At 39.8% G+C, this 26,342-nt stretch overlaps 1 protein-coding gene across 1 annotated transcript in view; it reads left to right on the top strand.

The window, feature by feature from the left end:
- Window positions 1-26,342, top strand: part of AFG2A (AFG2 AAA ATPase homolog A) — a 202,782-nt gene that overhangs the window by 54,199 nt on the left and 122,241 nt on the right. Inside the window, exon 14 of the mRNA XM_060778966.2 lies at window positions 9,840-9,966. Coding sequence (XP_060634949.2) covers window positions 9,840-9,966 — 127 coding nt within the window. The remainder of the gene's footprint in view (window positions 1-9,839; window positions 9,967-26,342) is intronic.

Genomic DNA, 26,342 nt, shown 5'->3' on the forward strand with positions numbered 1-26,342 from the left:
TATACTCTAAAGTGCCTTGGCTCTCACATTAGTAGAAAGGTAGGATACAAATAAATTTTAAGATTATTTTCTTCTTTTCCTCCTCCAATTCAAACTGTTGTCCTGCTATAGAGATTTGAGCAGCTTACTTTATTCATTTACTGCATTTCTCCACCAGCCAGCAGCCAGCGCTCTCTGTAGTCATTCATAAAACAAAGTTTAAAATATGTAAATTCAAAATGTAGAGCAAAATAAAATTTAGACTACATTTTAAATCACAGAATTAAACCAACAGCATGGCCAAATATTCCAAGTAAAATAGTTGGGAATGGTGTATTTCCACATATCTTTTGACACTGGCTTACAGGTGGATAATGTTAGCCCTTGGTTACAAAAACAAACAAGGACTGCTACGAGCCTGTCTTAATTCTAGAACGAAAGAGTAGGATCACATACAAGGTTTGCCACTTGTAAACAATTCCAGGAAATGTTCAGTTCGTTGTATTTTTCCAACTAGTAATCACTGCTTCCATTAAGTAAGGGTGCTAATGCAATTATCTAAACATTTCTGATGTTTATTACTGTGTATCTCTGCAGAAGGTGGGAAGTATGGAAACTTAGAGTCATCATACAAAACTGTAGATGTAAACAGAAGCATTTGCAGTTTTGTACTTGGTAGCATTCTGAAATCATACAGTTGCATGTTGTGAGATGAGCGGCAGGTGAGCTGAGGCGTTATACAAGGAAAGGGCAAATTCTTCAGTTCTTGGAGTCATGTTTATATCCTAGGATTCTATGGGAGCTGCACGGACTCCTGAAATTGAAAAGAAGGAAAGGAAATAACAACAATAGTCCGGAAGTGGTTGGAAGTCTACTTCTTGTTTGGAAAAACAGATTATTTTTGTGTTAAACAGTGCATGGGGTCCCATCACTTCTTTTGTGAAATTAATCACCACTCCTGATGACTTCCAGGAGAGGCAGTTCACCATTATTATTTTTTGCTCAAGTGATTGTAAACGCAGCTTTTAGGGTCTATGTGGTCCCTAGAGCTGCCATTTACACACTGCTGCTTTATATTTAAGGTGCTGAACAAAACCTATTATATAAACCAAGTTCTACAAGGAACACCTTAGGGAACTGGGTATATTTAACTTGATGAAGAGAAAATGGAGAGATAATAAAATAGCTATTTTTAAATATTTGAAGTTATGTCATGTGAAAGATTGAGAGAGTTTTTTTTCTACTGCTCCGGAGATAAAAACAAGAACAAATTAATTCAATTACAAGAAAAGAGATCCCACTTAAACAGTTGGAAGAACTACCTGACCATGAGAGCTATCTGATTGTGGAATAGACTTCCTTATTGTGTACATAATATGTTTTGACTCTTCTTTGTTGGAAGTCTTTAAAGTTGGATGAACTTCCTTCAGAAATGCTGAAGAGCGAACAAACTGAAACTGAATCAAGACAAGACAGAGGTCCTCTTGGTCATTTGCAAGGCTGAACAGGGCATAGGGTCTGTTAAGGATGGTGTTACACTCCCCCTGAAGATGCAGGCTTATAGCTTGGGAGTGATCGTGGATTCATCACTGAGCCTGGAACTCCAGGTTTTTGCAGTGGCCAGGGCATAATTAAAACTTGTGCACCAGTTGTGCCCGAAGCTTGGGAATCAGATTTTGCCACAATGGTTCACGCTTTTGTTACATCCTGTACTGCAATGTGCTCTACATGGGGTTGCCTTTGAAGATTGTTCAGAAGTTTTAGTTGGTCCAACGAGCAGCATCCAGATTGATCACTGGAGTGGCATACAGAGAGAGGACATCCCTCCTGCTGCACCAGCTCCATTAGCTGCCAGTCTGCTACTGAGCACAAATCAAAGTGCTGGCTTTAGCCTATAAAGCCCTAAACAGTTCTGGCCCAGCTTAACTGTTTGAACATATCTCCCCCTATGAACCACCTTGGAGATTAAGCTCATCTGGGGAAGCCCTGCTCTCGGTCCTTCCTTCCTCAGAAGTTATCAGAAGTGCGACTGATGCGGACGAGAGACTGGGCCTTCTAAGTGGTGGTCCCTTGGCTATGGAACTCCCTCTCCAGCGACATTGGATCAGCCCTCTCCCTCCTAGCCTTCAGAAGGAAAGTAAAAACTTGGCTTTGGGTTCAAGCTTTCAGAGGATAGTTCAGTGCAATAACAAATTTGGAATATGGGCAATTACTATGGAACGGCTTTGGGACTACTATTATGGATGGCATGATTTTACTATTGAATGTAATGTTTTTTAAATGCTTAATATGTATTAATTTTAATTTTAATGTTATTGGAATTGTATGTGATTCAAGGCATTGAATAATTGCCTATATGTACGTCGCCTTGAATCCCCTTCGGGGTAGAGAAAAGTGGGGTATAAATAGGGTAAATAAATAAATATCAGTGAATGACAGCAGGTTGGATAAGATGGCCCTTGTGATCTTTCCAACCCTATGATTTCAGTTTCAGTAGACTTGCAAACCCAACAAGTTAACAAAAGTTGTGTTCTGAAGTCACCTTTGCAAGATCTAAGAAAGGCTGTTATTGACAGAGTGTCTTGGCGAGCTCTTATTTATGCAACTGCTATTAGTTGAAGCCAACATGATAGCAATTAACAAAGTCTTCTCAATTTAAATTAAAAAAGAGCGCTTTTATCTTTGCTAATAATAATTTTGCAACCTTCTGACTCCAGTTCATGGGCTGGCAGATAAACACATGAACATCACATAAGCCCTGGCATTCTGCTTCATATATAGTCAATTTGTTGACACGAACGAATATTGCATCCGTGTGTCCCGATGACTGTTTCTGTGGCATTGGGATGATTACATCAGTGCTCACAGTTAAAGTAAAAAGGGAAAAACACTGCTTGGCTGGATGCTAGCTTTATAAATTGGACTAGAAGGTTACGCAGAATTTGTGCCTCTGAATTATGCTTGCGTCAAAAAACCCGGCAGCCTTAATGAGCATTGCCTGTTTTAATTTGAAAATCTTGCTGGGAAATCATGGGAAAATGAGGAAAAAATGCATGCTTGTATGTCACCCTTTGGATTAACAGTTTATGCAGAGCTCAAACTTTTGAGCACACATGCTGCTGACGCAGTTCTGGAGCAGCTGCTGGAGAAATCTCCTGCTATAAATGTCTGTCTGTCTGCGTTTTTATAGGATATCCTGTTAAGCCAAAAGGGCTTGTTTACTTGTAAGAGTCATGCTAAATATGGCGTGTAATCTGACAGCTGACTTCCATGCATAAAGGCAAGCACGACAGGTTGAGACAACATGCAGGACTGCAATCCATATTGGTGCAAGCAGGGTCTTTCACAGCAAAAAGATATTATAAAAACCAAAGCAACCAAAGCACACAGTACATATTAATAAAAAATAAACCCACTACATTTAAGGATCCTTACCCACAAGCAACAGAAAACGAGCTTTTACTTGTTTTAGCTTAAATCTGGGTGCGATCTTTCCTAGTTCCATGTCAATATGATCCTAACTTGGACTTTTGACATTTGTGGATATTTGGATACTGAATTGTGTGACTAAGTATTTGTCCTCTATTCTCACTATCCACCTGTTCCAAATGTTCAGCTCCACTTAACAACAGTTGTTCAAGGGAACATGAGGGATGGAGGAGGGGTTCTACATTTTCAAGCATGCTTTTTGTTGTGGTTTGTCCATGTAGATCAGAAAAATAAGGGACCAATCCAGGCAGAATTCATAAGCCTTTTCTCCATTTTATGGGTGTTTAATGCATTTTTACTCTTTAATCAGTAAGAATTAGCTTACTGGGGTTTAACTCAGATATTTTTTAAAAAACTTTACAATTGCAGTATAATAATGCATCCTATGACTTTTTAATCAGATATTATGATTTTATTAGATAAGAATAATAGAATCATAGAATAATAGAGTTGAAAGAAAAGACTGCATGGGCCATCTAGACCAGGGGTCCTCAAACTTTTTAAACAGAGGGCCATGTCACAGATCCCACAAAGTGTTGAAGGGCTGGATTATAATTTGAAAAAAAAAACATGAATGAATTCCCATGCACACATCTTATTTCTAATGCAAAAAAAGACCCACCTAAAAACAATAGAATAATTAAAATGAAAAACAATTTTAACAAATATAAACTTATTAGTATTTCAATGGGAAGTGTGGACCTGCTTTTGGCTGATGAGATAGGATCGTTATTGTTGTTGTGTGATTTCAAGTCATTTCAGACATAGGTTGACCCTGAACGAGGGCCAGGAAATGACCTTGGAGGGCCGTATCCGGCCCCCGGGCCATAGTTTGAGGACCCCTGATCTAGACCAACCCCCTGCCATGCAGAAAAAGCAAGATCAAATCACTCCAACAGATGGCCATCCGGCCCCTGTTTAAAAGCCTCCAAGAAATATTATTATTAATAATAAAACTTTATTTATACCCCACTACCATTTCCCATAGGGACCCGGGGCGGCTTACAAAATAGCACACAAAGATGCCATACATAAAATACATAATACAGAAAATAAATTATAACAACATGAAAACAATAATACATTACATAAAGCAGGTATATAAATTGGATAAAACAACCTATATTAAAAATAGAATTCCTTAAAAGATCTATGTAATCAATATAGCAGCCCAGTTGAATGCACAGAATGTAAATATCAAGTGCTCAGTGATTGGCAGTCAGTTCTGGTTACTGTCTAAACATTATCAAATACCTGCTGAAAAAACTAAGTTTTTAACTCTTTCCTAAAGTGTTGTAGTGTAGGGGGTTGTCCAAGTTCACTAGGGTGTTCCAAAGCTGGGGATCACCACCAATAAGGCTCTCTCCCATGTCCCCGCCAACCATACTAAAGATGGAGGTGGGACCAAGAGGAGGACCTCCCTGATAGATCTTAGAGCTTGCACTGGTTCATAGGGGGAGATATGGTCACGAGGATAGGCTGGACTTGAACCATGTAGGTCTTTATAGGTGATAACCCCCACTTTGAATTGTGATTGGAAACAATTACCGACAGCCACCACATTCTGACTCAAAAGGTTCCACTGATGAACAGCTCTCACAATCAGGAAGTTCTTCCTAATGTTCAGATGGAATCTCCTTTCTTGCAATTTGAACCTAGTGCTCTGAGTCCTAGTCTCCAGGGCAGCAGAAAACAAGCCCACTCCCTCTTCCATGTGATAGCCAAAATGCTTGATTAGACAGGGATACAATTATGCTCTTCATTGATCTGATTTTCCTGGCATACACACCACATGGGCTATACCATAACTCTTGTATTTTTCCCCCAAGAGACTATAGGAAACATAGATAATAGCAACTATGCCTAATATTTAGTCTCCAGGTTGAGAAATGTCTGGTTGTACCATGGTATTGGACTGAATGATCTAACTCTTGCCAAGAAAAGTAGTACAATAATTGCATATGATCAGTATAGTGTGGGGAATAGCTAGTAAAATGGTATTAAATCACATATGAAATGCTAACATGTTCCAATGATATATTTGCTTGAAAGAAAAACATTTAAAAATTGATAAACTTGTATGCTGGAGTTAAAAGCCAAGCTGAATTGTTTCTCTTTTAAAAATTGAGTGCAAAACATTGCAAACATTAAAAAGTACAGTTCTTAAGTCCCATCCAATATAAATTTTCTTTTTGTTTTTGAGGTTTAATCTTTCTCTGATTCCCAAACATCATGAGTTTTTAACATCTGGAGCAACAGATGTGCAAATTAACAAGGTGGTGGCTTTCCTAGTGGTTGGGTAATGCTGAATCTGGTCTTATTTCTTCATGATGGAAGAAATTTAAACTCTAAAATGTCTTTGTTTCGCTTAGGATGTACTGCAGTGATTCGTATGCATGGAGCAGAACAAAAGTGTTGTTAGATTTAGTTTCGTGTGATAATAAAAACATGTGCTTTCACTTTTTTTAACTTTGATAACTCCCTAGATAAAGTTTCCCCCCGACATGGGCATGTGCAACAAGTTGTTTTGTTCAGTTGCTTAAATTGTGCCAGTTTTTGCATCTTTCTTTCTGCTGTTCTTTGCTTGACTGCCCACATGTTTTGGGCCTTGGACATTCAGTGTATGTTTGGTTCTGATAAGTTTGCAACTCCACTTTTTTGTCTGATTTCTGTGGAGAGGAGAACTACAAAAGGGAGGCAAGCAGAGTACCAAATGAGCACTAGAATGGTGGGAGGGAAGAACTCCCAAGAAAGAAAGAGTGGTGGGAAAGCAAAAGTAGAGAATGGAATCTATATATATATATATATATATATATATATATATATATAAGCAGAGGCAGAGGTGGTGCAGGTTTAATAAATATTTTGGTGTGGGGTGGAAGACTGGTGGAAAAGGAGAAAAATTGTTATGGGAAATAAATGTTAAAGACACAGTTGTGTTCGTCAGGATCGGTGCGCAAAGGGGTCTTGTACCACCTTTGAGATGGAGAAAAAAGACTGATGGCTACTTCATCAGATGCATAGAGTGAAGTGCGAAGGAACAGACCTTTATAGCTATGAATAAACAGGTTGTATATGTGAATATCTATTGAAATGCAAAACTTCTGGAAATGGTGATAACTTGACAAGTTCAGTATTTGATCCTATGACCATGGTTAAGTAGGTTTAAGTCTGTGAAAGCTATGCCACTGACTTCTTGCTCTTGGTTGATATCAATAGTGCTATAAGATCCCTTTGTTACACGAAAAAGTTTACTAGCCAAGCAAAGCTGGTACTTTTGTTAGCAGTGTTATAGTTCAGCCCATGGTTGTGGCTGATACCGATGTAAATGGGGAAGTGGATCATGTAAACTCTGGGCCAGCGAGCCAACATTAGATTTTAAGTCCTGCAAATGATCAGTCAGTGTCTCCAGCAGTTAATGAAGGTCACATTCCAGAGATGTGCTGAGATGGTGCAGAAGAGTCGTTCTCTAGCTAAAGGAGTTCAGGGACTAAAATTCCAGGTTGAGAGAATAATAAGTTGCAAGATAATGAGATTGTTGATAGGAGACTCAGTTTTCATAAACTTCATGCTGCTCAACAGAATCTCCAAAGGGCACAGCTCTTGTTGGAGAAGAGACCCATATCAGGAAGTCGTGGGAGAAGGCATGATTTCATGTGTATATTAGAGAGGCTGGGGGGATTTTCCAGCCAGTCTGGTCAACGTTGGTAATTGAGGCAATGGCTCTTGTCAAGTCCTAGTCAAGCTTTCTGAGGAAATTCTGGTTCCATGTCTTTGCTCCTGTTTCATGCTTCCAAGTCTGAATGGTTGTTCCTGGATTTTTCTATTGGATTCTATGCTGTCTTGTTCTTCCTGGTTTTCTTGTATTCCTGTGCTGGATGTCCTGTTGCTTTGGGATTTTGGATTACCTTGAATTTTACGGAGTTTTTTATACATATAGACCTTGAAGTTTTTACTATTTTTGCTACAGTTTTTTAAAATATAATCTTTTATAAACTGCTTTGTTGATTTAACTTGGACTGGAGTTTGGTGGTTAAGTACAGAGGTGTTTCCTGGCCTGAAGTGCATCAAGCAGCTCAAAAGATAAAACAAAATGGAGAACATGCAAAGATATGCAAGGCGCAGTTATAAGAATGAAGCAACAATGGCAGTAAGACATTGGTTAGCTGTAAGGTACAGAATTTAGCAGTGAAATGTGCACAGTTTTAAAAGGAAATACTTAAATAGGTATCAGTGGGAAACCTGATTTAATTCATTCTTTTTAATTAGTTGATTTACATCAACTCATACTGCCTTACGGGTCTATGTTATTTTATATCTTGGGCATGCACCACAAGTACTCTGGTTTCTGCCAGACTACTTCCCTTTGTCTCCTTTGGGAGTAGGGGGAACGTGGCCAAAAGACATTTTTAGAAGGGGGCTTGCTTGTTCTTTGGCTTCTAAAACCTGTCAGCCTGTTTAATTGTCCCCAAGCTGCTCAGTCCTCTTGGGGACGGACTGGAATAGTGGGGGAATGCAGTGTGAGTCCAGGAAGATTTAGTGCACTATCTTCATTATGTAACCTGTTGGATTCCTATGTGGGAATGGAATATGACTGCAGAAGGGTGCCAGTAGGGGAAATAGAGAGCTGAGGGAAATGGACCAAAACTGGGAGCAAAACCAAAACAAACAAAATGAATTTCAACCAGGAGAAATGTAAGGAACTTCTTAGCCAGAAAAAATGAAATGCACAGATATTATGTAACCTATTAGATTACAACGTAGGAGTAGAATATGAGTGAAGAAAGGTGCAAGTAGGGGAACTAGGGAGCTGAAGGAAATGGACCAAAACTGGGAACTGAGCCAAAATCAGCAAAATGAATTTCAGGAGAGAGAATGTAAGGTACTACACTTAGGCAGAGAATTTTTTTTAAATGCACAGATATGGTATGGGTGACACCTGATCTGAAAACAGTGTATGTGAAAGAGATGTGGCAGTCTTATAGTAGATTACAAGCTGAACTTGAATCAACAATGTGATGTGGTAGTTTTAAAAACCTATGCAATTCTAGGCTGCATCAATGAGAAGAATAGTAACTAGATTGAGACATAATAGTGCCACTATTTTCTGCTTTGAGCAGACCACACCTGGAATATAGTTCCCATTTCTGGATAACTCAATTCAAGAAGATATTGACAAGTTGAACATACCCATAGGAGTATGGCAAAAGGCCAGGAAACCATGCCCTGAGAGGAGTGGTTTAGCAAATAGGGTATGTTTAGCCTAGAGAGGGAACCCCGGGTGGTGCAGTGGGTTAAACCGCTGAGCTGCTGAACTTGCTGAACTAAAGGTCGCCAGTTCAAATCTGGGGAGCATAATGAGCTCCTACTGTTAGCCCCACCTTCTTCTGCCAACCTAGCAGTTCAAAAACATTCAAATGTGAGTAGATCAATAGGTACCGTTCCAGAAGGAAGGTAACTGCGCTCTATGCAGTCATGCCAGCCCCATGACCTTGGACGTCATGAACAACATCAGCTGTTTGGTTTAGAAATGGAGATGAGCACCAGCCCCCAGAGTTGGACACAACTGGATTTAATGTCAATGGAAAACCTTTACCTTTACCTTAGCCTAGAGAAATGAAGGTGATGTGAGCCTTGTTTAAACATTTAAAGGATGCTATGTTGAAGATGGAGCGAGCTTGTTTTCTGCTGCTTCAGAGCCGTGGACACAGAGCAATGGATCAGGATTTCACCTAAACATTAGGAACAATTTCCTGATGGTAAGAACTATTCATCAGTGAAATATGCTGCCTTGGGAGTAGGATGGAATCGCCTTCTTCGAAGGCTTTAAAACAGAGGTAGCTGGCCATCTGTTGGGGGCGTGTTGAGCATGTGTTTATTAGTAATAGGGCTTCGGATCGATAGCCCATGTGTTTCTTCCAACTCTGTGATTCTATAAAAAAGGAAGTAGGTTCTGAACAAACCTTTCCATTCCTTCTTTAAATGTATTCATGTCTCCTTCCATCAAAAAGTGGAAGGGTCTCATCCTGTATATGGCATTTAGGTCATGACTTTTTTTCTTCAGATAGCATTATTATTATTCATATTTATTTACTTTTATCCTATTATTATTATCATCATTATTATTAATATTTATTTACTTTTATCCTATTATTATTATCATCATTATTATTAATATTTATTTACTTTTTAATCCCATGGATGGGATTCAAAGTGGCGGAGCTTTGCTAGTGAGTTTTGAGCTTAAGCTGAATGAGTAGGTCTGGGTTAGGTTTAGGGTTAGGGTTAGCTGAAAGTTTCATTTTGTGTATACTGTGTGAAAATGCTTGCCTGCCACTATGTGTTTTATTTTATTTGTCTGTTTTCTTTAGTTCTTCAAGTTCTGGAAATGTAGGAGACCGTGTCTTGGCACAGTTATTAACAGAAATGGATGGGATTGAACAGCTAAAGGATGTGACCATCTTGGCAGCTACAAACAGACCAGATATGATAGACAAGGTAAGAGATGACGATCTTCTTTGCTATTCATGTATAAGAATCCAACTTTCCTTCTAGAGATTACATTTAATAAGAAATAGAAATGTTAACAAAAGTACTGGATATTTAAAAGAATGGGCAAGGGACCACTTCTATTATTGTTACAATTTGAAGCTTAAGAAATGTTTTTACATGATTAGAGTTGTATTTCTTGTAGTTTCATTTTGTATACTTGCCACACTCAGTGTATATGGGCAAAAATCTAGAATGCACTTTGTTTTTTGTGTAGAGTTCCTCATCCGTATCCATATCATGTAGTAGGATATTGGATCTGATGTAAGTGCCCCTTCTTGCAATCCATATTAATCTCTGCCAGCAGGAGAAAATCATGATGTGGTGTTGATATAGGAAGTGCTTGTACAAAATGGGAACAGTGAAATAAATTCACCATATGATCCTCATGAGGAGTGTATGGTTTGATTAAGTTCTGTTCTGCCTGGGTGTGTCAATTTTCAAGCATAGGCTGCCTTATAAAGAGAATTGATTTTTCTAATATAACCTTGTCAAGCGTCATTGGACTCCGATGTAGATTTTTTCTAGCATTGCTACTGGAGCTAGTATGCTTTGTCCTTGAGATGTGCTACATGCAAAGTAGGTCTTCTAGTCAAACTACTGCCAATTTTGATTACCTTTTGCATTATTGGCTTTTCAACATTGCGAACTAGACTGGATGAAATGGAGAAGCAAGGCAGAGGGCTTCAGCTTCTCAAGGCAGACAGAAATTTAGCCCACATCTGATGTATTTTTGGCCTGAATACATGAGTCAAGAAATTTATTCTGTTGGGTAATTTAAGCTCATTCAGTCTGCCTTTTTTATTCTTTTAAAAAGTCTCTTATATGCAAACATCCCTGGAGATCTGAGGGAGGGGTTGTTTAGCTATCATCGAGTTGAATGTCATCCTTCTGATTAGAGAAACAGAAATTCCCTGGGCAAGAAATTCCTTTCCTTGGTTGCCATCATCAATAATGCCTCCAGCCTCTATTTGTAATGGCAGGCTGGAACGGAAGAAGCTGTTACAACCCCAGGGAACTCTGTGATTGTTTCACAACAGGAAGTAAGATGCGTGTAGCTGTGGAATTGGATTGTTTTAGCTCCTGCTGGGTGAGACCTGTGTGTCAAACACATTAGTTGGGATGTCTAAAGCCTAAGGACTGAGAGAGAAGTGATAGTGCATGGTCTGGGATGGCACCCTGGGGTTCCTGACAGCCTTATTCCTCCTTATCCCAGCAGTGTTCAGCAGTTGCATCCTCAAGTGCTCCATTTGCATAAGAATGACAGGATGCAATTGGACAAATGAAGATTAATGAGAGGGTGCGATGTCAGTGTGGTATATTGTCCCTAGATTGATGGTGCTCCGTGATGCATTCGTGCTGAGGAGCTCCACTCTAGCATGAAGCAGAAACCAGTGAAACTAGTCAATGAAAGGTGCAATGTCTGTTTAGATCTGCTCATGTTTAAGCAACCAAACAAAGCCTGTTCGTTGTGCCACAAGATCTGAAAATAAATAGGGCAAAATGTGTTCTTGCATAAAGGACAATCGCTGCATGTTCACATGAGATGTTTGGTACTTCGAACCCATAAATGATGGTTCTGTGTTCATCCTTGAATAGTCTACATAAGCAGGAAAAAAGTCAAATAGTCATGCTTGACACATTCCCCATGAAAGCAGTTGTTTAACTCAGTTTTCCTATTGAAACACTGATGCTGAGGCACAGTCTTCCTCAGAGTCTGGTTGGGAATTGGAAGATTTTCTCATTCTGTTTGTGTTTTTGAGGTGGATACAATACAGACACTGTACCACTAGATGGAACCAGGTGAATCAACTTCTAGTGCCACTTTTTAAAAAACTTTCATCCTGGGATTTTTTTAAAAAAATCTGTATCAATAACAAATTAGTTACCTAACACAGAATGTTGGTATTTTCAAACATGCCCTTTATTCCTTCTGTTCTAGAATCAAACTATTATTTCTTGTGGTTTCTAGGATGCAATTTATAGGTAGGAAATGAAAAGTCTGTTTGATGCAGCTTGGAATCGATTCTTCAGTGCACTGGGTTTTTTTTTTAATGGTGTGTGGTTATTAGTTTAGTTTAATGTTAATTAAAAGTAGTTTGGTTTTGATATAAAAAATAAAAAGGAGTGATTTGGCAGAATCAGTAACAAGATTTTACGTTCTAGCCTCAAGCAAAAGAAAAAAACCTCAATCCTTCCTCTTGAGAAACATCAAAGTTTTGCTCTTCTGGAGGATTATGAAAGAGATTCAAATATGCAAGGTTTATGGGTGTACTCATAAAGGGGGAGAAAAATCTTACATGTGAGTTATCATCTGGCAACATGTTGAGAGCCTCATAAATCAACTAATCTAAAGTTGTAAACATGTTCCCCGTTTGGTTTGTCTGGAACAAATTGTGGTTATTGTTTTGTCCTTGTATTCTTTATATATTTCTAACCATGTTCTCAATTTTCCACCTGAGTGGTGAATGCAGAGTTAACAGCTTTTGGTTGCAGGACTATACTATCATAGGTTTTACAAAGACTGTGATGAAAACATAAATGGTCCTGTTAGTTGCCTTCAATGACTACAGGAAGTTAAAATCAAATTTAGAGTAGATCCATTGAAAGAAACAGGACTTTTTAGTAATAATTAACTGAAATCCAATTTATTTAAATGGGTATTTTCTAGATAGGATTAACATTGGATTTAGTCCTGAGCTAAGAGCAAGTAGCTCCAGCATGGTGTAATGGCTGAGTCCTAGATACTTGGGAAGTGTCCGACGTGTGATCCAATACAACAGCCAGCAGAGTGGTCTTATCTGCTGTGGACTCTTCTTGTTGTGTTCCAAATAATAATACTTATTTGAGAACATCTCTGATGAAGATTTCTAGAGGACCTGAAAGTTTCCACTGTTTTGTGAAATGTTGGTAGGTTCTAATGAAGTTATTACTTGTGGGTTTTGTTTTTATTCATAGAATCATAGAGTTGGACGAGACCTCATGGGGCACCCAGTCCAACCCCCTGCCAAGAAGCAGGAATATTGTATTCAAAGCACCCCTGACAGATGGCCATCCAGCCCCTGTTTAAAAGCTTTCAAAGAAGCAGCCTCCACCACACTCCGGGGCAGAGAGTTCCACTGCTGAACGGCTCTCACAGTCAGGAAGTTCTTCCTAATGTTCAGATGGAATCTGCTTTCTTGTAGTTTGAAGCCATTGTTCTGTGTCCTAATCTCCAGGGCAGCAGAAAACAAGCTTGCTTCCTCCTCCTTGTGACTTCCTCTCACATATTTATACATGGCTATCATGTCTCCTCTCAGCCTTCTCTTCTTCAGGCTAAATATGCCCAGCTCTTTCATGGATCATTGCAGCTACCCTTTTTATTCTGCTTTAATAATGCACGAGAAACTTCAACAGCACGCTATATGTTCCACCGAACATCAAAGCGACATACTATTTTCCAAATACAACTTTCAGTCTCAATTTGTGTTCAATTATGATTCGTAATTCATAGCGATAGATTTGTGGGGGCTCTTTTTAGCTTTCTCCCTTTTAATTCACATGGTGTTATGCACCTGCTTTGAAGATAGGCCCATTAACTATATGTGACAGTTGTGTTTCTGACCCAATAGCTCCAGCTCTTCATTGTCTTGCTCTACTTGACTCATGATGCACGTTCAGTGCTATGGGTAAGGATACAATGTTAAGGCTTGAGTACCTCTGTCGGTTCCCTGGTGCTGACCTCAATAAACTTCTTTTCTGATGCATTTTGAAGTATATCAAGGAACATTTGTGAATTCAAAATAGAGGAAATTATTCTAAGCTGTGTTGTGTGTGTCACAATTTCCAATGTCTCACTTCTTCCAAGTGTTGTCATTGTTTTTTTAAAAGTAGAAGTATCTATTGTGAATTGTATAAAAGTAAAACGCCCATGCTTACTAGAGCAAATTATGCCTACTAATCCCCAGAAATGTAGTCAGTTGTTAGCCATACTTCCTTTATCACGTCAAAAAAACCCCAAAAGGATGCACAACAGTACCTTTGTTTGAAAGTTTAAAATAATGGGATGGGGATTCTCAACCAACATCATAAATACATAAAGTTAAGAGACTGCACTCCACCTAACTATAAGTAAGTAATCCCTTAATAATGAGTAAGGAAATAGTTACTTTCCCCCTTACTATTGGATATGCAGTGTGACAAGAGCTTGATGATAGGGTGGGTGTATTGAACACAGACTTCTGCAAATTCTAAGTGGCTTACAAGAATAAAATTGCAACAGAAAAAAAATAAGTAAGTTAACAATAACGGAAACAATTCAATACAAACCAATTCGCAAATGTCTTCTCAATTTTTTTAAACATCACATTATGTTAAATATTAAAGGAGACTTTCCTATGGAGGAAAGTACATGATCATTGAAGACAGGGCGCTACCATGACATAGCTGCTCTTGGCAGATGACATTGGGTTCAAAGGGAGGGCAAGAAATTCTTCATTGCCTATTTTTTGTGTGTTTTTGCTGTCAGGAAAGTGACTTAGGAGTCAAAATAATCTAGCAGGCTTTTGATATGCATACATTGACTGGGGTTTTAGAGCACTGTGGTTTCTGATTTCATCTTGGAACATAAAAGGTTTTGGACCTGACTTTGATGCTGTCCAAGGATGCATCCATACAGTAGAATTAGTTCAGAGTGACACCACTTTAGCTGCCATGGCTCAATGTTATTGAATCCTGGGATCTGAAATTTTACAAGGATTGAGCCTTCCTTGCCAAAGAGTGCTAGTGCTTCACCAAACTGCAACTAGGATTCCACAGCATTAAGCCATGACAATTCAAGTGATGTCAAACTGTATTAATTTACCCATGTGGATGTACCCATAGTGAAGACCTGGCTTCTATCTCAAATACCAGGAGTGGGCAGAGTGTAGGATGCAGGTTGTATAAACGCCCCTTCCACTACAGTAGGGGGGGGGGATCATCTTTTCTTTTCTTTTCTTTTCTTTTTTACTAGTGCAATCTGCAGCATTTTATAGGGGAAATAAATTGGTTACTCTGCCTACCAATGTTGCCTTGGCCTGATTTCTAGCCAAGGTGGAAAATACAGCAACAATTCTGTAAATAATAAAGTTCAGTTAGGGCAAGAGTACATGCAAATCAATGACTTAAACTGACAAATCACAACAAACCAGGATCCTTAGACCCACTTCTCAAAGTATATAAAGCAAAGGTTACTCCCATGCTCTTGTACGGAGCTGAAGTTTGGGGTCTAAACCAGGTACCATTATTAGAGCAATCACAATCACAGCACCTGCGAAGTTTCCTAGAAGTGGACAGGACGACCCCAGCTGCCGCAGTAAGAGCAGAACTGGGAGTACACACAGTGGATGGCTTATCCAAAATCAGGGCCTACAACTACTGGGCAAAACTGATGGCCATGGAAAATGATAGACTCCCCAAACTGTGCCTGTTAGAGCAGATAGAAAATCAACATCAGACCTCTTGGTTAGTTCTCCTGACAAAATACATTAGGAGCTGTGGACTTCCGACTTGGTATCCGAATCTCTTAGAAGAGTTAGACCCAAAAATAGTTGCTCAACGAGTATTGGATATAGAAGGCCAAAAAGACATTGCTACCCTCAGTAAAGCTGGCTCACTGAAATGGTTAGGCCGCTTTAAACATACTTTCCAAACAGCTCGATATCTAAAAACAGAAATGCCTAAACACCTTAGGAGGGTATTTACCAGAGCTCGTTTTGAACAGCTGGATATGTGGACAAGCACGGAAGGTTTAATCAAGTCCCATACAACGAACGATTTTGTATTTGTGGAGCACCAGAGGTGGAGGATATCACACATGTATTGTTCAACTGTGAGCTGTATAAGAAAGAGAGAGACCATTGCCTTGGACCATACATTATTCAAAAAACACACTGGGCCCCATATATTAAAACCTCATTTTTGTTGGCCGGCCAGAACCCTAAAATAACACACAAAACAGCCCTTTTTCTATTCAAAGCAACACAGCTGAGAATTGCACATTTAGAGTCAATTGGGCTAAACTGTGGAGGTGACGCAGACATTTGACCTGAACGAGATATTGTTAACTGCTTGTTTATTTTAACTCCTTTTATACTGAGGGTTGTATGTTGTATGTATGACTATGTATGACTATGTGTTAATTGTGTTATGTGTTAAATGTTTTGATATGGCCAATAGGCTAATCAATAAAACGTATCTGTATCTGTATCTGTATCTGTAAATAACTTGGCAGGTAAGGTTTGTAAGTAAGAAGGTGAACCGTGAGATATCCAGACCCAGGTTTTATGTATGTATGTATGTATGTATGTATGTATGTATGTATTTATTTATTATCCTGCAAAGGTTTGTACAATGATTAAATTACAAAATTACATAACACAAAAATACAACAAAACATCATATAAGCAAAGTAAACAGAAATACATACTATATAAGACCAGTTTAACAAATTAATAAATTTAAACATTACACTATTATACCATTAAAAATTCCCTGACCCTCAGGCCATTAAGGTTATCCATTAAAATAGTTGTTCTAGGGTCCATTTCCTTTAGCTGTGTTAAAATATTGCTGGTCCGTAATAATATTCCAAAAACATACAATTACCTGTATATGTCTGGCCATTGCCTATTGTTGATTTCAGGAAAGGCTTGGTTCCATAAAAAGGTTTTAATTTGAGAGCAAAAGGCCAGCAAGGAGGGGGCCTATTGCACCTCTTTAGGGAGGGAGTTCCAAACCTGTGGGGCAACCACTGAAAAGGCCCTCTCTCTTGTTTCCACCAACTGTGCTTGTGATAGTGGTGGGACCGAGAGAAAGACCTCTCCTGATGATCTCAAGGCTCTTGTAGGTTCATAGGAAGAGATGCGGTCCCTCAAGTAGGCTGGGCCTGAACCAATAGGTAGAGTAGTATTTTGCTGAATCCACAACAACATTGTGGATAAATGTTGCTTCAGCTTCCAGAATCCTTAGAAAGCTAAATAGTGTCGGATTGTTTTTCACACCCTCTTCTTTTCTTTTCAGTGTTGATTAATAGAACTGGTAGGTAAGATCATTTGGAGCAATGAAGTTTAATGTTATGAAAAGATTGTATTATTTCTTCTTCTTTTTGTTGTTGTTAAAGAGTAAAACAGGGTTGAGGGAACGGCTACCTTAATAAAAATGCCTTAAGGGAATGGTTGCCTTAATAAAAATGAGCATGTTGCAAGAAAATGAATAGTCCTGCTTGGGTAATAGTGAATGACAATTTAAGAATCCACTTATTTTTCAGCTTAATTAAGTACTCTGTTCCACAAGGATATTGGGGAGAGCAGCCTCTCTCATGCCATGATGTAGTACCATGAACTCAGCAAAACTTTGGCTCAGATAGGTTCCTTATTTATATGCTCGACGTTTGTAAGGGTATCTGATTTGGTTTTAGTGGAGTATGCATGTGTTTCCCTCAAGTATAGTAAATAAATATTTCCAGGTGTACAGAAGTGACTTTGGATTCCAACCCTGCAATTGTCAGGGTATGTGGAGGGTGCTAAATCAACCTTGAGGCTGCTGGGTTGGTTCCCCACCCCCTGCAATTCTTCCTGGTGACAGTTGAAGAGCACGGTGACTTTTTCACTTAAGATTTATTACTTGCCTGACAAAACAAGGTGGGAGACAAACTTGTTGGGCTGCATTTTTTAACTTTCACAGCTATACCATAAGGCTGGGATAAATGGTGCTGCTTTAGTCCATAAAAGCAAATACACATAAATTAAAATTAACTCCTTCCTCTCCTTCACACAGATAGATGCATGCATGGATTCTTTCTGTAAAACTGAGTAAACTCAAATCATGCCTATTTGCATGAAAGAAAAAATACCTCATCAGTTTATCACACCTTTACTACATTCTTCTTCTTCTTTTTTATAGCTATAATAATAAACTTTATTTATACCCTGCCACCATTTCCCCAAAGGGGACTCAGGGCGGCTAATATGTGGCCAAGCCCAAAGGCATACTACAGCAAAAATAAAATACAAACTGCAGACAACAAAAATTGCATCAAAATAAAATACGTACAATAACAAAATAGCATAAATAAAGCAAATTAACACAATATAAAATCGAACAGAATGGGCAGGCCAAATGGACGAGGTAAAATAATAAAACCCTGGATGAGGTAGGAATAAAAAAAATATGTGATTGAGGGTAAACACAACATTCCCTCTTAAGTAGCCTTTGCTGTAAAGACTAGCTGGCTGATGTTTCCAAGTTAAGATGACCAAACACAAGGGTTTATAAGATGTACTGAATGATTAGTAGTTGTGCAGAAGAATGCCATTTGTAGAGTGTGTACTGCTAAGACACGAGAAAAGCTGAATTGGCAACTATTGAAGTTTCTTCTGACAACTCTAGTTAGCACTTTTGCTAAAGGAAAAGATTTTTCATTTTAGCAAGAATGCAAATGCAAAATGGTGATGACAGAACTTACCTATAGGATATTGGCATTTTCTTGCCACCTGCTGCTCCAAGCCAAGATTCACGTCTCTGTTGTTATGACAGGGTGCTTACAATAGAAGTGTATATGATAATGGAAAATCAGAGCAGCATAAAGTTAAAAAAAATATATCGTGACAGCCAATCACATCAACAGCCAAATCAGTTTCCAGTACCAAACCAGAAGAATGAATAAAAACTCTGAGGACTGGATTTCCCCATGAAGAGATCCACAAGATCAATTGTGACAACCAAAAAACACCCCGTTCCTTAGAATCAAAGAGTTGGAAGAGACCTCATGGGCCATCCAGTCCAACTCCCTGCCAAGAAGCAGGAAAATCACACTCAAAGCACCCCTGACAGATGGCTATCCAGCCTCTGCTTAAAAGCCTCCAAAGAAGGAGACTCCACCACACTCATGTTTAGTCTGCTAGGATGCTCTCCCAATCAAATTGCCGGCATGTCCGCATGGGCGCCTTTTATTAGCTCCCCGCCAAAGTGGTACCTAATTATCTACTCACATTGCTGCTTTCGAACTGCTAAGTGAGCAGAAGCTGGGTTGCCGGTTGGGAGCTCACCCCAACCCGGGCTTGAATCGTTGAACTTTCGATTGGCAAGATTTTCTGCAGCTGGTGGTTTAACCTGCTGTGCTAAAGCTCTGCCCAACTAAAACAGATGGAGGATACTCACTTGTAGTCTCTTGTGCCATAAAAGCTTCTAGGGGCACATATAACTTATAGTTTGTAGTTTGTCCACAGATGAGCTACATTTGCATGCAATACTTCACAAGGACATAAAAATGTTTTTTTCTCTATGAAACCCTGTTGTCAGGTATGGTAAAGAAGGCAAAGTAATCACAGCCGATTGGGTTGATGGGAAGGGATAAGAGCCCTCGGTGGCGCAATGGGTTAAACCCTTGTGCCAGCAGGGCTGAAGTTTGCAGGTTCGAATCCAGGGAGAGCGCGGATGAGCTCCTTCTGTCAGATCCAGCTCCCCATGTGGGGACATGAGAGAAGCCTCCCACAAGGATGGCAAAACATCAAACATCCGGGCATCCCCTAGGCAACGCCCTTGAAGATGGTCAATTCTCTCACACTAGAAGCGACTTGCAGTTTCTCTAGTTGCTCCTGACATGAAAAAAATGGGAAGGGATAGCTTTATTAGTCTATTGCAATAAAATAGGCTATAGATTCCCCTTTTGAAGATGCAGATTTGGAGAATACTTTGTAAAACAGAGTACTCCTTTCTCCAGAGGCAGAGCTGAGTACCACGAATACATGTTTTCTCGAAGTCTACAGGGTAAGAAAAGGTAGCTCAAGCCAGTTGGTGAGGCAAGCCTTATTCCATTACTTAACAAGTAGCACGTGGGCTATGTAAGCAAGAACACACGCCAGGGTGTGTGTTCATCCGTCAACACACGAGGTGTGTGTAATTGGCAAGCACACACCCTGGAACATGTTAGTGCACTTATAAAAATGGCCATTTAACTTTTATTAAAAGCATGTAGATACAAAGTGTGCCTACTTTTCAAAAATGCTTTGAAATGTGTAAATACTTTGAAACGTCTTTAAGCATCATTCTGTCACACTGTGGCTTAAGAATTTGAATGCTTCTGTTCCAGATATGCTAGAATACTTTGGTTGAAAAAGTGGCTTTTTCGTTGTTTATTGATTTGTCTGTTCCTGTTACCATCCCAAATTGCAAACTTTGGAGCAGAAAAAAAGAACTGAAATGAAATGAAAAGAAGAAAGCATTCATTTCTTGGATCACCTTGAAGGATAGTCTGACACAATGAAAAGTAAACATTGATGCTGTAGTACATGTTTCTTGGTGAGAGGCCCCCAAACAGCAATGAAGGAGCTAAGCCTCAGGGTTTGATTTATTTGTACAGTAGGCTTCTGCCAGCATTGGTAGGCCTATATAGCTTAAACCAGTTTATTTTTTGACAAAAATTACTGCAAAAATGAAATACAAGTTTAGACCTGTTCGTTCTGAAACTGGAATCCACATAAACAGTGGTGTTTTGTCTCTTTTTTTTAACCCACCTCCCTCCTTTTTTCTGTTTTAACCCTCTTCCAACTAGATGAGCCATTTTGGTACTTCAGAAGTCACTTTTCATTGCTGAATTCACATTGAATTGCACATCCAAGATAGGAATTTGCAGTGATGTCAATTCAAGAGTTTTAAACAATGTCCCTGAATTTCAGCCATCTGTCATTTTTAATGCACAGAAATAAAATGGGATGAAAACGAAGATCTTAACAACCTTGACGGTTTGTAGGGGAGAATCCGTTCGGACAGGTAAACTGGGCCGGAGTCGTTTAGGGCTTTATAGGTCAACACCAGTATTCTGAATTGTGCTCGGAAGCCGATTGGCAGCCAGCAGAGCTGGCGCAACAGAGGAGTAGTATGCTCCCTGTACCCCACTCCTGTTAGTAGTCTGGCGGCCGCACGTTGGACTAGTTGTAGCTTCTGGGCAGTCTTCAGAGGCAACCCCACATAGAGAGCGTTGCAGTAGTCTATATGTGAGCGCGGACCACCGTGGCCAAGTCAGACTTCCCAAGGTACGGGTCATCTGTGGAATGACCAGTGTGGGACAAAGGACTCTTGTCTGTTGGAGCTAGGTGTGAATGTTTTAACTGACCACCTTGATTAGCATTTCAGCAGTGGAACTCTCTGCCCCGGAGTGTGGTAGAGTCTCCTTCTTTGAAGGCTTTTAAACAGAGGCTGGATGGCCATTTGCTGGGGGTGCTTTGGATGCAGTTTTCCTGCTTCTTGGCAGAATGGGGTTGGACTGGATGGCCCACGAGGTCTCTTCCAACTCTGATTCTATGATTCTATGATTCTATCCTCACAGATCTGTTATACTATGTTATTGGGGTGCTTTGATTATGTATTACGTGTAATGTAATGGGACCAAAAGTCCTCCATGTCGTATTGTGCGGAAATGTGATTTCCTTCCCTTTGCTCAAAGATGGAAGGGGTGAAAAAGGTGCACACTTGCTTGATTCTGTTCAGCAAGAACCAATAAGAGATACTGCTGTCTTTATAGGAAGGAACAGAAGTTCCCTGATACAGACATCCACATATCATTTTTGTTGAGTAAAGAAGCTTCTCTGTGTAGCCTGACATGGTAGTTGTTAGAGTGGTCCAGAAGTGTGAAAGCTGGACCATAGGGAAGGCTGAGCAAAGGAAGATAGATGCTTTTGAACTGTGGTGATGGAGGAAAGTTCTGAGAGTGCCTTGGACCATGAGAAGATCCAGCCAGTCCATCCTCCAGGAAATAAAGCCCGACTGCTCATTGGAGGGAAGGATAGTAGAGGCAAAGATGAAGTACCTTGGCCACATCATGAGAAGAAAGGAAAGCTTAGAGAAGACAATTATGCTGGGGGAAATGGAAGAAAAAAGGAAGAGGGGCTGACCAAGGGCAAGATGGATGGATGGGATCCTTGAAGTGACTGGATTGACCTTGAAGGAGCTGGGGGTGGTTGCGGCCGACAGGGAGGTCTGGCGTCACAAAGAGCTCTGAGGTCACGAAGAGTCGGAAACAACTGAACGAATGAACAATAACATAAAGAAGTGGATAGTTCAGAAATGCTGAGGAACAAAGAAGAATTTAGATAATCATAGAATGACAGAGTTAGAAGAGACCACAAGGGCTATCCAGCTCAATCTCTTGCCATGCAGAAAAAGCACAGTCAAAGCATACCCAACAATGGCAATCCAGACCCTAAAAGGCTACAAAAATAGAGCTTCCACCACACTCTGAGGCAGAAAGTTCCACTGGATGAATGAATGAAGCTTTATTTATATTCTGCCCCATCTCCCAAAGGGACTTGGGGTGGTTTATAACAAGACAATAACATAAATAACTCAAGAATGTCACAATCAATATTAAACTATATGAAAGTTAAGCATATAAAACAAAAAACCATATAAATATTATAACGAGTAATGAATGACTTTCACAGTCAGTAAGTTCTTCCTAATGTTCAGGTGGAATCTTCTTTCCTGCGATTTGAACCCATTGCTCTGTGTCCTAGTCTCCAAGGCAGCAGAAAGCAAGCCTTCTCCCTCTTCCTTGTGACACCCTTTCACATATTTATATATGGCTATCATGTCTCCTCTCAGCCTCCTCTTCTGCAAGATAAACATACCAGTTCTTTAAGCCACTCCTCATAGGGCATTGTCTTCAGATCTTTGATGATTTTAGTCATCCTCTTCTGGACACCTTCCAGTTTGTCAATATCTCTTTTGATCTGTGGTGCCTGGAATTGGGAACAGTATTCTAGGTGAGGCCTGACTAAAGCAGAATAGAGGGACACCATTAGTTCCCTTGGTCTAGACATTGTACTTCTTCTGATGCAGCTCCCAATCCCATTGCTTTTTCAACTTCTGCATCACATTGTTTTAACTTGTTGCCCACTAACCACCTCATCAGATGGGTGGTTTTCCTCATCTTAGTGTGCTCCTGGTACACTGCTGGAACAGAGTCTGCCAAAGCTCAACAAATGATGCAGGGCTACTTCTGACTAACTACCTGTTAATAGCCAGCTGCATTGAATCACTATTGATCAAGAGGTCATGAGTTCGAAGCCAGCCCAGGTTGGAATAAACTCCCAACCATTAATAGTCTAGCTTGCTGTTGACCTATGTAGCCCAAAAGACAGTTGCATCTGTCAAGTGGGGAATTTAGGTACTGCTATATGTGGGGAGGATAATTTAACTAATTTATGACACCATAAAACCTTCCAGCAGTGTGCAAACGAATGAGGAAGTACTCCATCAAAGGACCCAGTGTCACAAGTGAATGGTGAAGTGGCAGCTCCCCCTGTGGCCGGAACCAAGCATACTATCGTGAAGCTGGAAAAGCTGGAATGTTAAATTGCCTCTTGTATATCTAATGGCATTGAATGTTTGCCATGTATATGTGCATCGTAATCCGTCCTGAGTCCCCTGTGGTGTGAGAAGAGCGGAATATCAATACTGCAAATCAATCAATCAATCAATCAATGTGTCTTCATTGAAGAAGCCGGAGACAGCATGCAAGAAAGCTGGGGACAGCACAGAAACATCATGGGATAGCAGCCCACGGCCCACAATTGTAAGGGGACGAAGCTGGGCACTGCCTCATGGTTTCCCATGTTGTCCCCACTGTCCCATTCTTCTTGACATCCATATGTTGAGGTCTTACGACTCACAAGATTTTTTTAATGTGTACTTTTGTCGAGCCAGGCATCACTCATTCTGTATATCTGTGCATTTCATTTTTTCTGCCTAAATGTAGTATCTTACTTTTCTCCTTGTTGTAATTTCTCCTTGTTGAAATTCAGATAAAGAAATAAGCTACAAATATTTTGTACTTCTCCCTACCAATATTATTGTGCTGATAATTATGTAGATAAATAATTTTGTGCACAAACAAAGTGTCTTGTGGTTCAGCAGCAATGAAATGTGCAAGACAGGGTCATTGTTATCTTGGTTGCCTTTCAGTTGTTGAGTGCCTTCAGACTCACAGGAAATGGTAGATCTAACCATTGATTGAGAGCTGGTTGAGTTCACAGTAAAATACCCAATCCAGCAGCATGTGCCAAGCGAACCAGGAAAATATGGCGTCAATGTAACCTGAAAGGAGACATTTACTTGGGCAGGCGGCCTGGTACACTACAGGAAATCCAACTTGGATGCATAGTGGTGACAACACTAGTTAAAAGTTAAACCATTTTCCAAGACTGGACATAAAGTAGTGGGAGTCCATTTCTTCACCAGTGTAGAATTGCCAGGAGGTCTGCTAAGCAGAGCTCATGTGTGTGACGCCGTTTAAAATAATTGCTATACATGCCCTGCAACTTCAGCAGCTGATGAAATAACCAGTGATATACATGTAAAGGGAAGTTTGCGTACAAGGATTATTGTAGGATTTGGATAATGTGCTCTTGTTGGCTAGTGTGAAGAATGGCCCTTCATTAGGAGTCATTTCCCATTGCAGAACTTCTTTTGTTACTGAGGTAGAAAATTGCCTCAAAATACTGTTATTACTATGTCTTTTCACAGATTTGTACATTTAAAAGGGGTATTTTCCTCCAGTATTTTTTTAAAAAAACGTTTTAAAATGTATATTCTGGCTTTTTAATATTATGTGGCAGACCAAACTACTACTATTACTAATACTATTACTCTGCTTTTGTCCCTTAACTGAGATTCAAAGCAGGAAGGGATATTATTTTTGAGTTGCTGTGAGTTTTCCGGGCTGTATGGCCATGTTCCAGAAGCATTCTTTCCTAATGTTTCACTCACATCCAGGCCTGTAGCCAGGATTTTGATTTGGGGTGGGGTGGGGTGGGGGGGGGGGGGCTGAGTCTGAGTGAAAGAGGGTCTACCCTAGCAAACCTTTTGTATCGTTACCCCAATACCCCCATGCATATGGGATATATTGAGTATAGTGATCAGATCATGATATGAATAAACATAACTGTTTAAATAATGCACCAGTAAGGCCTTCTCACGGACCACCATGAGAATTGGGGGGGGGGGGGGGGCTGAAGCCCCTCAAGCCCCCCCCCCCAGCTACATACCTGCCCGCATCTATGGCAGACATCCCCAGAAGTTGTGAATGTTGGAAACTAGGCAAGTGAGGTTTATATATCTGTGGAATGTCCATGGTGGTAGAAAGAACTCTTGTCTGTTTCAGGGAAGTGTGAATATTGCAATTGGACACCTTAATTAGCATTTAATGGCCTTGCAGCTTCAAAGCCTGGCTAATTGCTGTTTTGGGGGATCCTTTGTTGGGAAGTTTTGGCTGGCCCTGAGAGATTCTTGTTTGGAATTCCCCTGTTTGTTGAGTGTTGTTCTTTATTTACTGTCCCAATTTTAGACTTTTTAAAAATACTGTTAGCCAGATTTTGTTCATTTTCATGGTTTCCTCCTTTCTGTTGAAATTGTCCACATGTTTGTGGATTTCAATGGCTTCTCTGTGTAGCCTGACATGGTGGTTGTGAGAATGATCCAGCATTTCTGTGTTCTCAAATAATATGCTGTGTCCAGGTTGGTTCATCGGGTGCTCTGCTATGGCTGACTTCTCTGGTTGAATTAGTCTGCAGTGCCTTTCATGTTCCTTGATTCGTGTTTGGGCAATGGTGCTTTTGTTGGTCCCTATGTAGACTTGTCCACAGCTGCATGGTATATGGTAGACTCCTGCAGAGGTGAGAGGATACCTCTTGTCCTTTGCTGAACGTAGCATTTGTTGGATTTTCTTAGTAGGTCTGTAGATTGTTTGTAGGTTGTGTTTCCTCATCAGCTTCCCTGTTAGGTCAGTGGTTCCCTTGATGTGTGGTAAGAACACTTTTCCTTTGGGTGGATCTTCGTCTTGACTCTCATGGCTTGTTCTTCTAATATCTTTGGTAGAGTTTTTTTTATTGTGTTTTACGTGTGTTTCTTAAAAACAGTCTTTAATCTACATTTTTAAAATAATATTTTCTCCCCATTGGAATTGTACTGAAAGCTTCCTTATTGTATTTAAAAAAAACTTGTACACTGCTTTACATTCTGTCTTGGGAGGAAGGTGGGACATAAATTAAATAAATAATGGTGGTAGCATTTTTAAAACATATAATTTTTCCCATCAAAACTGTTTATTATTGTAATCAAAATTCCACTTATATGAACATAGGTTTTCAGACTCTGGGCATTGACTTGTTGTGGAACACCAACAAACATTTCTTTCAATATGTAGAATTTTTATTCCCCCAAATACATTAGAAATTAAAAAAATAAAACTGAAGTCATTAAAGACATTTGAAAAAGACCTGTGTGGATGAAAGTTTTAGAAAAATAAA

Source organism: Anolis sagrei, chromosome 5, assembly GCF_037176765.1.
Source record: "Anolis sagrei isolate rAnoSag1 chromosome 5, rAnoSag1.mat, whole genome shotgun sequence".
Lineage (NCBI taxonomy): Eukaryota > Metazoa > Chordata > Lepidosauria > Squamata > Dactyloidae > Anolis > Anolis sagrei.